A 15,647-nucleotide genomic window follows, 5' to 3' on the forward strand; every position below is an offset into this window, starting at 1 on the left:
AAAAAAAAAAAAAAGAAAAAAAGAAACTGGGATAAGGGTGACATGGTGGCTCACACCTGTAATCCCAGAATTTTGGGAGGCCAAGGCAGGTGGGTCACTTGAGGCCAGGAGTTCAAGATCAGCCTGGCCAACATGGTGAAACCCTGTCTCTACTAAAAATACAAAAATTAGCCATGTGTGGTGGGTGCCTGTAACCCCAGCTACTAGGGAGGGTGGGGCAGGAGAATCACTTGAACACAGAGGGTGGAGATTGCAGTGAGCCAAGATCCTGCCACTGCGCTCCAGCCTGGGCAACAGAGTGAGAGAAAAACAAACAAACAAACAAAACGGAAAGAAGGGACGAGGCCAGATCTGCTTCTTTCCCTGAAGACACCAACCCTCAACAACCTCAGTCCCCTCTGCCCTCCCACCCCAGCCCCACAATTTGGTCCCCTCCCCCTAGTATTCTCACCCAGTTCTAGGAGTTAGGCTGGGTACGCTGCCGCCACTTGGTGGCAGCATACCCTGAAGGTAGCATTCTTTCCAAACTGGTTTTCCCAGGTCTAACTTCCTTCTCTTCTCACAGAGCTTGGGGCAGGGGAGAGGTTAGTGTGGATGCAGGGAAGAGGGCCTCCTTCACTGCTTAGGGGTCCATACCTGAGATGACGCCTCGCCTGAGTCATCCTCTGGGAAGGCGGGGGAGAGAGGGAAGCAGGGTCAGGCATTCTGTTTCCAGCCCCAGGAAGGGCATTGGTGGGCCCCAGGGACTTGTAGAAGGCTCCCGATTTCCCCAAGAATCAGGACATTTAAGGTAGAAACCTGGCACTTGGGTAGAGTGCTGAGGGGGGACTTGGAACTGTTAAAAAGAGAGGACAGCTGGGCGCCGTGGCTCACGCCTGTAATCCCAGCACTTTGGGAGGCTGAAGTGGGCAGATTACCTGAGGTCAGGAGTTCAGACCAGCCTGACCAACATGGTGAAACCCCATCTCTACTAAAAATACAAAACAGGTTGGGCACAGTGGCTCATGTCTGTAATCTCAGCACTGTGGGAGGCCAAAGCGGGCAGATCACGAGGTCAAGAGATTGAGACCATCCTGGCCAACATGGTGAAACCCCGTCTTTACTATAAAAACAAAAATTAGCTGGGTGTGGTGGCAGAAGCCTGTAGTTCCAGCTACTTGGGAGGCTGATGCAGGAGAATTGCTTCAACCTGGGAGGCGGAGGTTGCAGTGGGTCGAGGTTGCCACTGCACTCCAGCCTGGTGACAAAGCGAGACTCCGTCTAAAAAAAAAAGAGGACAGGCCAGGTACAGTGGCTCACACCTGTAATCCCAGCATTCTGGGAAGCCGAGGTGGGTGGATCGCCTGAGGTTCAGGAGTTCAAGAACAGCCTGGCCACCATGGCGAAACCCAATCTCCACTAAAAATGCCAACATTAGCCAGGTGTGGTGGCAGGCGCCTGGAGCCCCAGCAGGTTGGGAGGTGAGGCAGGAGAATGGCTTGAACCATGCTCTGCTGACTTTTGTATTTTTAGTGGAGACAGGGTTTCACTATTTTGGTCAAGCCGGTCCTGAACTCCTGGCCTCAAGTGATTTGCCCACCTTGGCATCCCAGAGTACTGGGATTACTGGCGTGAGCCACCTCGCCCAGCAGGGGGTGCTCTTCTTAGGAGAGGCCAAGTTTTTTCTGTATAGATGACCCAGGAAAGCAGAAGCAGACCCCCTCCCAGACTTCACTAAATGCCCTGGGGCTCCTTGAAACTGTTCTCAGTAGAATCCGGTACGTGCTGGGACCTCCTAGAATGCAGCCAATTGGGGGTACCTTGAAACTATTCGCGATAGAGAAAGGTGGGATGATGAGAAGCTGCCACACAGACGCAGCGCGGAGGTGGGGCTTGCGTACCGCTGGGTGGGGAGGGGCGCTGGGCCGCCTCTTGCAGCAGGTGCAGGATGAGTTTGTCCCCAGCCAGGGCGCCATAGTGAGCCGCGTCCTGCCCCAGCGCATCGGTGATGCCCAGCTGGGCTCCGCCCTGCAGCAGGACCTCCACTGTTTCCGGGCTGGCCCCTTCACAGGCCAGCATCAGGGCCGTCCTACCAGGGGAGGGGGCTACTGAGGAGATGAGAACATCCCCCAAACCCCCACGCCCACCTCAGCAGTCAGGTCGAGCTGGGAAGAGGAGGCTGGCTAGATCGCCTTACTCAGAGAGGTTAAGAGTCTGGCCCAAGGTCACACAGCATAGGGTGGACTGGCTGGGAGGGGAGATGCTCACCTGCCCTGCAGGTCCTGATTGTTCACGGCAGCCCCTTGCTGCAGAAGGAGACGGCACAGGTCTGTGTGACACATTTGGGCTGCTATAATGAGGGGCGTTGCGCCTGACTGGTAGGGAGGACGAGGGAAGCCATGGCATGAGAAACTGACCCCCCTGGAGGTGCAGAGGCCTATATAACCACCCTCGAGTTTTACCCCAAACTTTCTCAAACTTTCAAAGTGTGCCTGAGATGCCGCCACTTGGCGGCAGCATACCTCAAGCATAACGTCTTTCCCAAAGAGATCACAGAAACTTACCCGATCTTGCGGGTTTAGATGTGCCTTAAAGGAGCAGAGCATCTCTGAGCAGGAGAGACAGCCACCAGCCGCTGCAAAAGATAAAAGGTTGTTGGGTGCAGTGGCTCAAGCCTTTAGTCCCAGCAGTTTGGGAGGCTGAGGCAGGAGGATCGCTTGAGCCCAGGAGTTTGAGACCAACCTGGGCCAACATAGTGAGACCCTGTCTCTACAAAAAAATGCAAAAATTATCTGGGTGTGGTGGTCTGTCCTGTGGCCCCAGCTGAAGGCTCGGGAGGCTGAAGTGGGAGGACCGCTTGAGCTCAGGAGTTCGAGGTTGCAATGAGCCATGATGGCACCACTGCACACCAGCCTGGGTGACAGAGGGAGACCTTGTCTTAAAAACCAATGAAAGAAAGGAAGAAAAGCAAAATCGGGGAAGATTAGGGGTAGGGAAGATGTTGACATTTTCTGGGGACTTTCTGCCCGGATGTGACCCTGCTCCTTTATTTAATTATTTATTCATTTATTTTTAAGATGGAGTCTCACTCTGTCACCAGGTTGGAGTGCAGTGGCAAAACTTCAGCTCAGTGCAATCCCCACCTCCCAGGCTCAAGTGATTTTCCTGCCTCAGCCTCCCGAGTAGCTGGGATTATAGGCATCTACCACCACACCTGGCTAATTTTTGTATTTTTAGTAGAGACGGGGTTTCACCATGTTGGTCACAATAGTCTTGATCTCCTGACCTCGTGATCAGCCAGTCTTGGCCTCCCAAAGTGTTGGGATTACAGGCGTGGGCCACTGCGCCCAGCCCTTGCTCCTTTATTTAATGACAAATTCCCACTGGGCCTGTGAGATTTGTAACAAATGCACGTTTCGCATTTTACAGAAGCAGAAACTGAGGCCCCACCAGGCCTGTGGTCACCCAGTGTGGTGATAGGCAGAGTCACACACAGAATCTAGGTGTGCTAATTCCCAGGCCCAAGCACTGTGGTTCCCTCTTTACTTTTTGTAGAGACGAGGTCTGGCTGTGTTGCCCAGGCTGGTCTTGAACTCCCGATCTCAAATGATCTGCCCGCCTCAGGCTCCAAAATGCTGGGATTACAGGCATGAGCCCCCAAGCCTGGCATATTTATTTATTTTTGAGACAGAGTCTCTCTGTTACCCAGGCTGGAATGCTGTGGCACTACCTCTGCTCACTGCAACCTCTGCCTCCCAAGGTTCCAGTGATTCTCCTGCTCAGCCTCCCAAGTAGCTGGGATTATAGGCATGAACCAGCATGTCCAGATAATTTTTAATTTATACTTATATATATATATTACTATTATAACTTTGAGATGAACTCTCGCTCTTGTCCCCCAGGCTGGAGTGCAATGGTGTGATCTCGGCTCACTGCAACCTCTGTCTCCTAGGTTCAAACAATTCTCCTGCCTCAGCCTCCTGAGGAGCTGGGATTACAGGTGCCTGCCACCACAGCCAGCTAATTTTTACATTTTTAGACAGCGTTTCACCATGTTGGCCAGGCTGGCCTTGAACTCCTGACCTCAGGTGATCCACCTGCCTTGGCCTTCCAAAGTGCTGGGATTACAGGCATGAGCCACCGTGCTCGGCCTAATTTTTATATTTTTAGTAGAGACAGGGTTTCTCCATGTTGCCCAGGCTGATCTCAAACGTCTGGGCTCAAGTAATCCTCCCACCTCTGCCTCCCATAGTGCTGCGATTACAGGCGTGCACCACTGCACCCGGCCGGTCTATTTACATTTTAAGAGATTCCCTTCTTTTATTTATTTATTTATTTTTCTTTCTTCTTCTTCTTCTTTTTTTTTTTAAAGATGGGGTTTCACCATGTTGGCCAGGCTGGTCTCGAACGCCTGACCTCAGGTAATTCACCCGCCTCGGCCTTCCAAAGTGCTCAATACTGTTGAGTGACGAAAACCGATGAACTCCTGTATACTGACAAGAGGCATTGCCGCCACTAGGTGGCAGCGTACTCCAACTGCAGGGAATTCTTACCCAGCGACTAAAACGCCAAAAGCAGCCCAATTTTATTCTGAGTTTCCAAAAGAACAGATGTTTCTTGAGTCATCAGTGAAAGCGATGCCTGAATTTCACGGGCACAGCAGACAGATTGGGGGCTGGGTTTTGGCTCAAGTGGGTGGGTCCCTTTCCCTTCCTTGGGGAAGGAGTTTGGATTTGGTGATGAAGGTGCCAGAGGCCTGGAGCTATGATTTTTCCTGATATCTCCTAGGAGCTCCTCAAAGAAAATTAAACCCTAGGGGCCTGTCCTCATCGTCACAAAGACCAGGAGTACAATCGGCTGCTCCTTCAGGTCAGACAACCTGGATTCACTACCACTTATCTGCTGTGGACAAGGGACGCCTTGTTGAGCTTCATCTGTGCAATGGGCTAATAGTCTGTGGTTCAAACGGTAACCGGGATTTAAGATGGGCTCTAATGCCTGGCACATGGTAGGTTATAAAAAAGCAGGAGAAGGGCCAGGCGCTGTGGCTCACACCTGTAACCTCAGTACTTTAGGAGGCAGGTGAATTGCCTGAGGTCACGAGTTTGAGACCAGTCTGACCAACATAGTGAAACCCCATCTCTACTAAAAATACAAAAAAATTAGCCGGACATGGTGGCATGCGCCTGTAATCCCAGCTACTCAGGAGGCTGAGGCAGGGGAATCACTTGAAGCGAGGGAGGCAAGGTTGCAGTGAGCAGAATTACGCCACCACACTCCAGCCTAGGTGAGAGTGAGGACCTGCCTCAAAAAACAAAACCAAACAAACAAACCAAAAAATCAGCAGGGTGTGCTACAAAATATACTATATATAATACAAAAAATTAGCACAGGCCTGTAATCCCAGCTACTCATGAGGCTGAGACAGGAGAATTGCTTGAACTTGGGAGGTCGAGGTTGCACTGAGCCGAGATTGCACCAATACACTCCAGCCTGGGCAACACAGCAAGACCCTATCTCAAAAAAAAAAAAAAAAGGGTTGGATGTGGTGTAAAAAAAAAAAAGAAAAGAAAAAGCTGGGCGAGGCTTCATGCCTGTAATCCCAGAACTTTGGGAGGCCAGGGCGGGTGAATAACCTGAGGTCAGCAGTTTGAAACCAGCCTGACCAACATGAAGAAACCCCATCTCTATTAAAAATACAAAATTAGCTGGTCATGGAGGCGGGTGCCTGTAGTCCCAGCTACTCGGGAGGCTGAGAAAGGAAAATTGCTTGAACCCAGGAGGCAGAGATTGGGCCGAGACTGTGCCACTGCATTCCAGCCTGGGCGACACAGTGAGACTCTGTGTCAAAAAACAAAAAAAGAAAAAAGAGAAAAGGAAAGAAAAGGAAAAAGGAGGGACAGGAAGCTTCACAGCAGGTCCCCAGGGCCCGGGGTAGAATAACCCCCAAGTCTAGCACCCTGTGGACTATGAGGTCAGGGCAGGGCCGGGCTGCACCTACCTGCATGGTGTAGGGCCGTCCAGCCGCTGCTGTCCACGACGTCCACCACGCAGGAGGCCTGGGGATGGGGGGAGTCCTTTGAGGCGGAGCCATCCTTCTTGCTGCCTGATTTCTCTAGGACTGCCTTCCCCACCTTGGGCTCTGCTATACTTCAGCCTCTCTGCCTCACCCTTCCCAGGCCCCCAGGTGATTCCATTTTCATGAAAGTTGGTGGGAAAAGAAAATAGCTGGGAGCTGAGAAGCAGCTGAGTTTGGAGCATAGCTGGGAACTCTGAGGGTGGCTGGGGCTAAGAAAGGACCTAGGACTTAGGGAGAAACAGAGCTCAGGAAGTATCTGGCGTCGGGAGTATATCTTAAGTGGGAGAAGCATCTGGATGCTCTGAGAGCATCTGGTTATCCAAGGAGTACCTGGGATTCTGGAGGAAAAGGGGCCAAGGAATATCTAGGATTCACAGAGCGTCTGGGGGTTCAAGGAATTGCTGGAACTCAGGATTAGTAGGGGTCACGGGAGTAACTGGGGTTCGGGGAATAGCTGAGACAAGAAAGTAAATGACCTGCAGTAGTTGCTTCAAGCACTGTGGGTGCCCGTATTTGGCGGCCAGATGGAGTGCATTGTAACCTGAGGAGGGAGAGAAGATTTACTGAAGCTCCAGCTATACACGCAGCTCCCAGTTGCTCCCCATGCCATGTCAACTATTTGTGATGAGTTTGTGTCTAGCAAAGTCCCCAAACCCCCAGTACTTCTCTCTTTTTTTTCCACTACAGACGGGATCTTGCTGTCGCCCAGGCAGTGGTATCATAGCTCACTGCAGGCTTGAACACCTAGACTCAGGCGATCCTCCTGTCTCAGCCTCCCAAGCAGCTGGGATTACAGGCAACAGCCACCATGTCTGGCTAATTTATTTGTATTTTCTATAGAGATGGAGTCTTGCTATGTTGACCAAGCTGATCTTCAACTCTCTGGCTCAAGTGATCCTCCCACCCCAGCCTCCCAAAGTGCTGGGATTACAGGTATGAACCACTGAGCCCAGCCCTCAGGTACTTCTCAAAATCATGCTACTCCCTGTGCCCAGGGACTCTTCAAACCATGGCTAGTCTGTATTCCAGACAATTCCACCTCGGCGACACTCCACACCCACCTATTCCTCAAGCCCTATTGCTTCAGCTACTCCCCATGTCCCCAGACACTCTACAGGGTCAACTCCACCAAAGCTGCAGCTCTGCCCTTCACAACCCACAGTTGCTGTGTGTGTTCCTGCCAATCCATGTACCCTTGCTCTTCCATATGTCAACTCTGTCTAGTGATCTGCGATTCCCCAGCTACTCCATCTACCCTGCCCACTATGCCTGTGTCCCCACGCCTAGTTGCCTCCTGAGCCCCAACTACTCCTTTGGCCGCACATTTTTATCTCAGTTATTCCCCCAGGTCCCCAGTGAAGCCATGCGCCCAGGTTCTCCTTGTACCCCAGATACTCCAAGAGCTCAAGCTACTCCCAGAGCTCCAGCTGCTCCCAGAGCTCCAGCTACTCCTAGATCCCAGCTCTCCCACATATGTCAGATATTCCCCAAACACTACTGTTATTCTCATGCCCCAGATGCTTTGCAAACTCAGCTATTCCCATGAGTCTCGTTTCTCCTCCAAACTCTAAGTAGCTCCTTTCAGTCACTTCCTTGAGCTCAGATACTCCACATCCCAGATGCACCTCAAGACTTAGTTCGTCCAAGAGTCCCAGTTATCTCCCAAGCCCCAGGTTCTTCCTCTGCCTCAGTCCCTTTCTAGAAACTTCCCCAGGCTGGGCATGGAGGCTCACACCTATAATCTCAGCACTTTGGGAGGCTGAGTGGAAGTATCACGATCCCAGGAGTTCAAGACTAGCCTGGACAACACAGGGAGACCCCATCTCTCATAAGAATACAAAAATTAACTGGGTGTCGTGGTGTGTGCCTGTAGTCCCAGCTACTTGGGAGGCTGAGGTGGGAGAATTTCTGGAGCCCGGGAAGTGGAGGTTGCAGTGAGCTGAGATCACACCCACAACACTCAAGCCTCGGTGACAGAGGGAGATCCTGTACCCCCCCAAAAAAAGAAAAACAAAACAAAACCGCCAGAACTTTGCAGCTATCCCCCAAGCCCCAGCTACTTCCCCATCCAACTGAACCAATACCTGAATCCTAGTCACTCCCCATCCACAAGCTGTCCACTTGCTTTGCTTGGTGCCAACCACAGTCTCTGTCTTTGGGTACCCCACTCTAACATGCCCCTGGGCATCTCCCTGGAGGCAAGGGGGGGCATTGGAGGGAGCCCCCACCTTTCAGCAGGGTACATTGAGGCCTGGAAGCAGGACCTGGTGAACCCTCAGGCCAGGCACCTGGGCTGAGTTTCTCCTCCCTCCCCAGGGCCAGGCTGGCAGTACCTGCCCCGTCCGTGCTCATGACATTGGCGCCATGAGCTATCATCACCTCCAGACAGCTGGCCGCACCCCGCATGGCAGCCAGGTGGAACCTGGAGGTGAGAGACGAGGGTTCAGCTGCAGGGTCGCCACCACTCAGCCATCCCACTCCCGGGTCAAGGGCACTCACGCAGACTTGCCCTCGTGGTCTAGCTTTGTGGGCACCAGCCCCTTGCGGGCGATGAGGGTGGCCACCCGAGGTGCATCGTTGTTCTCCACGGCTTGTAGTAGCCTCTCGTCACTCTTGCCCCAGTCTTGACTCTGCAGGGTACGCACAGGGGTGTGTGGGGTAGGGTCGGCTGCTGCCCCCTCCCCACGTCCCCTGGCACGGGCCCCAGGCTCTCACCGCCCGCTCCTGGGCACTTGCCTGGCACCTGCCTCTGGCTGCCGGCTTCGGGATGGGGCAGGGGCCACAGGGCGGGCAGGAGCCGAGGTCAGTGGGGCTGAGCCGCAGCTGCAGGGGGAGGTGGTCCTGGGCGGGGGGGTCCTCAGTGTCCCCCAATCCTGCGACCCCCAGCATCTGCCCCCAGGCCCATCACCCCAGTTGTCCAACAAAAGTCCACCACCAGCATCATCCCCTGAGCAGCCCCCCCCACCCACCCACCCCACATCGATTTCCAAAACACTGTTCCCTGGGCCGGGTGCAGAGGCTCACGCCTGTAATTCCAGCACTTGGGGAGGCCAAGGTGGGAAGATCGCTTGAGCCCAGGAGTTTGAGACCAGCTTGGGCAACATAGTGGGACCCTGTCTCTACAAAAAATAAAAAATCCTCAGGGCATGGTGGCTCATGCCTGTAGCTGCTTGGGAAGCTCAGGTGAGAGGACCATTTGAGACCAGGAATTCTGAGACCAGCCTGGGCAATACAGCAAGACCCCCTTTGTTCAACAAAAAAAGTTGTTCCCATTTGCTTGTAACTGAGGAGACAAAAAAAGAAAAAAAAAAAGTTGTTCCCCAATTCATTACTTAGCGAAAGCCACCCCTGCAACACCACCCCCAGCAAACAGATCCGAGTGTTTCCACACTACCCTCCTAAGTCCCATCGAAAACTCCAGAAGGTCCCTCTACATGTTTCTCAGGACCACCCTCTGCCCTGTTTATCCACAACTGCCCTGAAATGCCACCACTGTCCCCTCAACATCCCGAGGCTTCTCCCCCAAAAACTAGAGCCTGAAATGCATTACAAAATGTCTCCCCAATTCCTGAAGTGTTTCTAAAAGCATTCTTCCCCATGATCCCGTCAGGTCCCAAAAATATCCTCCAAAAACATACCTCAAATGTTCTCCCAAACTGTTCTGCAAATGTCATTACCTCTTCCCAAAATATTTAGGCTATCTCCTAAAATAGCCTCCAAGTTGTCCCCTCAATGACCCCGTCTGACTCCAAAATGTTTTCTCAAAACTGCACCCCCAATGCCCTCTAAATTCTCCAAAATGTCCCCATCTGTTTCAAAGTGTCTTCCAAAACGTGTCCAAATGTCTCTTCCATCCCCCAACAGCTGCCCCAACCTCTGTCCCTTCCCCTGCCCATCTTTCCCGGGTCTGGAATGGGGGGTCCAGGCCAACCAGGGACAAGGAGGGGAGGAAAGGAGAGCGGAAGGGAGAGGAGGGACCCGCGCCCCGCCCGCTCCCGCGCCCCCTCCCCGGGCCCTACCGCGAAGGAGGAGGCTGCGCACAGACACAGCTGCTTCATGGCGTCTGGGGCACGGGGCGTGGGGGGCGCACGGGGTTCCAGTAGGAGGTGGCGGCCAGAGGGGCTGGAGGGACCGCGGGGAGCGGCCGGAGGGTGGGGCTGGGCGCTGCCGGAGCTCCCCGCCCCCTCAGCCCGGTCCCGCCCTCCCTGGTGCCACCCCCGCCCCCTCGTCCCCCTCGCCAGCCCCCTCCCCCACGGGATGAAGTGGGGAGACCCAGGGAGGGGGCTGGGCCCTGAGGGAGGGGGCGCCACCCCGACCCCACCTGACCTTGTCGCCTGGAGGAGGATGAGTACGCGGCGCCGGGGACCCGGCTCCCTCACCCACGCAGGCCGCCAGCTGCATCTCCAGGGAACCCACGGGCGTCCATCTCAGCCTCCTCCAAGTCCGCCAAGGGCGCGCAGGTGCCTCCCGGCCCGCGACGTCTGCAGCCTCGCACCGCCACGTGGCCGGCAGAGCTCTAGCCACTCACCCTTTCATTCGTTGACTCATTCATTCGTTCACCGATTCGTTCATTAGTTCACCCACTCATTCATTCCTTCACCCGTTTTGTTTATTCGCTCACCCATTCATTGAATCACCCATTTATTCATTTCGTCACCATTACTTCCTTCTTTCATGCATTCATTCACTCACTAATTTGTTCATTCATTCATTTGTTCACCACTAACTCATTCCTTCGTTGGCTTACCATTCATTCACTCCACATTCATTTGGCTCATACTTTGGCAGCTGACTTGTTCATTCGTTCATTGGCTCACCGATTCATCATTCAATCACTTATTCATTCATTCCTAGCCAATGGGGCTCCGCAGTCCTACACACCTAAATTTGAATCCAGCCCCGCCCCATCCCTGCCTTTCATACCTATAAGACTGGGCCAACAGACTTACCTGTTTCGGGCTTCACCTTCCTCCTACGTAAAATGGGTTTCATAATAATGGAGTGTTACCAGGAGGAAGCTGAAGTACTACCTGCGCAGCACCCAGCCAACCACTGCCTGGTTGTAAGCGCACGATAAAACCGTGACTAGCTCATCAATGAAAGAGCAAACTGGCCCCGGCACAGCTCTGACATTCTCCAGCCATTTCGGGTCCATTTCCGTCACTCTCGGGACCCACAGCTCCTCCTAAGAAGGGGCCTTGGGTTCCTCTTGGTCACTGCAGCATCCTCAGTGCCCGGCCCACAGCAGGTGCTCCACAAACATGCATCAGATGAACACTTGGGGGAGATGCTCCTTCATGCAGTAAACATTTACTGAGTGCCTACTGGATGCCACACACGATTCACAGGCCTGGAGACTCTAGGAGCACAGCCAAGACCCTTGCAAGTGGTTGGCATTTTAGAAGGAGCCCTGGAGGCCAGGCACAGTGGCTCAAGGCTGTAATGCACTTTGGGAGGCTGAGGAGGGCGGTTTATCTGAGAACATGAGTTTGAGACCAGCCTGGCCAACATGGCAGAATCCCATCTCTACAATGTAAAATTAGCCCTAAAAATGCAAAAATTAGCCCGGTGCGGTGGTGGACACCTGTAACCCCAGCTACTTGGGAGGCCGAGGCAAGAGAATCGCTTGAACCCAGGAGGCAGAAGTTGTAGTAAGCCGAGACTATGCCACTGCACTCCAGCCTGGGTGACAGAGGGAGACGCCATTGCAAAAACAAAACAAACAAAAGAAAACAAACAAAAAAATTCCAGAGCCAGAATTTAAGAGCAACGACCCAGCAGACTGGTGACAGAGGCTTGAATTCAGTTTGGTTATGTCAACCTTGCTGTGTGACCTTGAACTAATGGCTTTCCCTCTCTGAAATTCTCCCTCTCAATTTCTCAACTGTTAAATGAGATAGAAAATGGGACAGGCACCACAGAGGCACTGTGGACATCCGAGGCCGGATCTTTCTCTGGCGTGGGGCCGTCCTGGGCACTGCAGGGTGCTGAGCAGCGCCCCTGGCCTCCACCCACTCTATGCCAGGGGCACCTCCAAGCTGAGACAACCACAGATGTCCCGACATTGGCAAGTGCCCCTCCACTGACACATTGACGACTCGCTTAGGGCTGGGTGGGCATTGAGCATTCACACGTCAGTGTGGTCTATGATGCTTCTTAGACCCCTTTTTAACTTTTTTGAGACAGACTCTCGGTCTGTCGCCCCGGTTGGAGTGCAGTGGCATGATCTCTGCTCACTGCAACCTCCGCCTCCTGGGCTCAAGCGATTCTCCTGCCTCAGCCTCCTGAGTAGCTGGGATTACAGGCATCCGCCACCACACATGAAGAATTTTTGTATTTTTAGTAGAGATGAGGTCATGTTGGTCAGGCTGGTCGTGAACTCTGACCTCGTGATCTGCCTGCCTCAGCCTCCAAAGTGCTGGCATTACGGGCGTCACCTTGAGCTAACCGATAGCCACTGCACTGGGCCCCCTTAGACACCTTTGGACAAGAGGAGGGAAGAGTGGGAACCAAGGCAGGAAAATGGAAAGTAACTGGCATTTGGGAAGGAGGGTGTCCTTGGAACTCCTCTCTCCTTTCACCCTTGGGGTGCGGAACCCTCTGAATTTCCTTCCAGAGAAGACACTGAATTGGATCTCCCAGCTCAGGGCTTCGAATTCCAATTATAACTATTTCCTCCACCCATCCTCCTGGATGCCACACAAGATCAGAGCAAATGGCTGAGTGCGGTGGCTCACGCCTGTAATCCCAGCATTTTGGGAGGCTGAGGCAAGTGGATCACCCGAGGTCAAGAGTTTGAGATCAGCCTGGGCAACATGGAGAAACCATGTCTCTACTAAAAATACAAAAAATTAGCCAGGCGTGGTGGTACACACCTATAATCCCAGCTACTCAGGACACTGAGGCAGGAGAATCATTTGAACCCGGCAGGCGGAGGTTGCAGTGACCCAAAGTCATGCCACCATTGCACTCCAGCCTGGGTGACAGAGTGAGAATCTGTCTCAAAAAAAGAAAAAAAGGCCGAGCACAGTGGCTCACGCCTGTAATTCCAGCACTGTGGGAGGCCGAAGCAGGCGGATCACCAGGTCAGGAGTTGGAGACCAGCCTGGCCAATATGGTGAAACCCTGTCTCTACTAAAAATACAAAAATTAGCTTGGCGCAGTGGCGCATGCCTGTAGTTCCAGCTCCTTGGGAGGCTGAGCAGGAGAATCACTTGAACCCATGAGGTGGAAGTTGCAGTGAGCCGAGATCACACCACTGCACTCCAGCCTGGGCTACAGAGCGAGACTCCATCTCAAAAAGAAAAAGAAAAAGAAAAAAAAGATCAGAGCAAATACCCCTCGGAGCCCCCTGAGGTATAGCACGGATGCCACCAACCCTCCAGGCTTCATCCAAGCCCTGGTATCACCCTGACACCTCTCTCTCGCCCCACACTTGTCCACTAGCCAAGCCTACTGCCGGCACACTGTGTCGTGGTCCGCCCCTTCTCACCCCTTCCGCGGCCACCAGCTTAGTCCAACCCCATCACCGCAGGTTCCTCCTCCGGGACGCATCCTTCCTGGTCTCCATCCTCTGACCCTGTCGCCTTGTCCCTTCTCCCTCAGCAGCCAGAGGCAGCTTCCTAAACCCTGCATTGGATCTCCTCTCTGCTGCACAAAACCCTCCAGAGACCTCGCTCAGCTTAAAATGCAAACTGCTCATGGCAGCCCAGATCCTGCCCACTGCCTGTTTCCGTAAAGAATGGTATTTACACGTGTGAGTTGCTGGGGCAGAAAAAGCAAAATAAGAATCATCCTTCCTGACACATGAAAAATGATGTGACATTCACGTTTCTGGCTAGGTGCAGTGGCTCACGCCTACAATCCCAGCACTTTGGGAGGCCACGGTGGGCTGATCACCTGAGGTCAGGAATTTGAGACTAGCCTGGCCAACACAGTGAAACTCTGTCTCTACTAAAAATACAAAAATTAGGTGGGCGTGGTGGTGCACGCCTGTAACCGCAGCTACTCGGGAAGCTGAGGCAAGAGAATCGCTTGAACCTGGAGGTTGCAGTGAGCCGAGATTGCACCACTGCACTCCAACCTGGGCAACAGAGCCACCCTCCATCTCAAAAAATAAAAAAAATCACATTTCAGTGTCCATAAATACAGTTTTATTGGGGCCAAGTCCTGCCCATTCATTTATAGATGTTTGGATGCCACATGCGTGGCATGAAAAAAAAGAAAAAATATATAGTCAAAGGCTACTCTCAGGCTGCAATGGCAGCTGAGGCTGGAGTGCAGTGGTGCGATCTCAACTCACTCGCTGCAACCTCCGCCTCCTAGGTTCAAGTGATTCTCCTGCCTCAGCCTCTTCAGTAGCTGGGATTATAGGCACTTACCACCATGTGGATTTTCACCACGTTGGCCAGGCTGGTCTTGAACTCCTGACCTGAGGCAATCCGCCCGCCTCAGCCTCCCAAAGTGCTGGGATTACAGGCATGAGCCACCTCACCCGCCATCGTCCCCCTTTACATTTCCCTTGCTGCAAGTCTTGCTGCCACAGCAGCCTCCTTCTTCTTCAGACAGCTGGGTCCCACCTCCGAGCCTTGGCCTCTGCAGCTCCTTCTGCCTGGAGCATCTGCCCTGCCGTGCACATGGCTGCTTTCTTTACTGCTGTCCACGCTTGAAGGTAACTCTTCCAAGAGCCCTTCTCTCACAGCCCTTTCTTAGGCTGTATTTTTCCTTCAGGGCTGTTTTTTTTTCCCCCGGAAACAGTGTCTCACTCTGTCACCCAGGCTGGAGTGCAATGGAGGGATCTTGGCTCAATGCAACCCCCGCCTCCTGGATTCAAGCGATTCTCCCGCCTCAGCCTCCCAAGTAGCTGTGATTACAGGTGCCCGCCACCACATCCAACTAATTTTGTATTTTTTAATAGAGACGGGGTTCTGCCATGTTGGCCAAGCTGGCTCACGCCAGGCCTCCTTCATTGCTCTTATCACCACCTAAGATACTACGTATCTTTTAAAAAATATTCTGTTTACTCTTATTTTTACTTTATTTGTGGGCAGGGTCTTGCTCAGTCGCCTAGGCTGGAGTGCAGTGGTGCCATCACAGTTCACTGCAGCCTCGACCTCCTGGGCTCAAGTGATCCTCCCACCTCAGCCTCCTGAGTAACTGGGACCACAGGCACACACAACCATACCCAACTAATTTTTGAATTTTTTTCAAAAGACAGGGTCTTGCTATGTTGCCCAGGCTGGTCTCAAACTCCTGGGCTCAAGTGATCCTCCCACCTCGACCACCTAAAGTGCTGGCATTGCAGGCATGAGCCACCGTGCCCAGCTTGTTTCCTCTTGATGTCTCCCTTAGAAAGCTGCCTCCTTAGGGACAGCGAGTTTTGTCTATCTTGGACTCTGCTGTATTCCACACAGGACCGGCTATAGATTTTGCAGGGATCACTACAAAATGAAAACTCGAGGCCTGGCCAGGCATGGTGGCTCACACCTGTAATCCCAGCACTTTGGGAGGCTGAGGTGGGAGGACCGCTTGAGGCCAGGTGTTCAAGACCAGCCTGGGCAATGTGGTGAGACCTCATCTCTAAAACAAA

The 15,647-nt window shown here is 53.1% G+C and overlaps 1 protein-coding gene across 1 annotated transcript in view; it reads right to left on the reverse strand.

Annotated features, from left to right (window-relative positions):
• The window catches only part of ANKRD24 (ankyrin repeat domain 24), a 51,310-nt gene that overhangs the window by 24,912 nt on the left and 10,751 nt on the right, over nucleotides 1-15,647 (reverse strand). Inside the window, exons 3-11 of the mRNA XM_017507367.2 lie at nucleotides 8,795-8,881; nucleotides 8,558-8,688; nucleotides 8,392-8,480; nucleotides 6,535-6,599; nucleotides 5,981-6,038; nucleotides 2,544-2,614; nucleotides 2,248-2,354; nucleotides 1,881-2,068; nucleotides 637-665 (exon numbers count right to left, since the gene is read on the reverse strand). Coding sequence (XP_017362856.2) covers nucleotides 637-665; nucleotides 1,881-2,068; nucleotides 2,248-2,354; nucleotides 2,544-2,614; nucleotides 5,981-6,038; nucleotides 6,535-6,599; nucleotides 8,392-8,480; nucleotides 8,558-8,688; nucleotides 8,795-8,881 — 825 coding nt within the window. The remainder of the gene's footprint in view (nucleotides 1-636; nucleotides 666-1,880; nucleotides 2,069-2,247; nucleotides 2,355-2,543; nucleotides 2,615-5,980; nucleotides 6,039-6,534; nucleotides 6,600-8,391; nucleotides 8,481-8,557; nucleotides 8,689-8,794; nucleotides 8,882-15,647) is intronic.

The sequence above is a fragment of the Cebus imitator genome, unplaced genomic scaffold, assembly GCF_001604975.1.
Source record: "Cebus imitator isolate Cc_AM_T3 unplaced genomic scaffold, Cebus_imitator-1.0 Scaffold375, whole genome shotgun sequence".
Taxonomy (NCBI): domain Eukaryota; kingdom Metazoa; phylum Chordata; class Mammalia; order Primates; family Cebidae; genus Cebus; species Cebus imitator.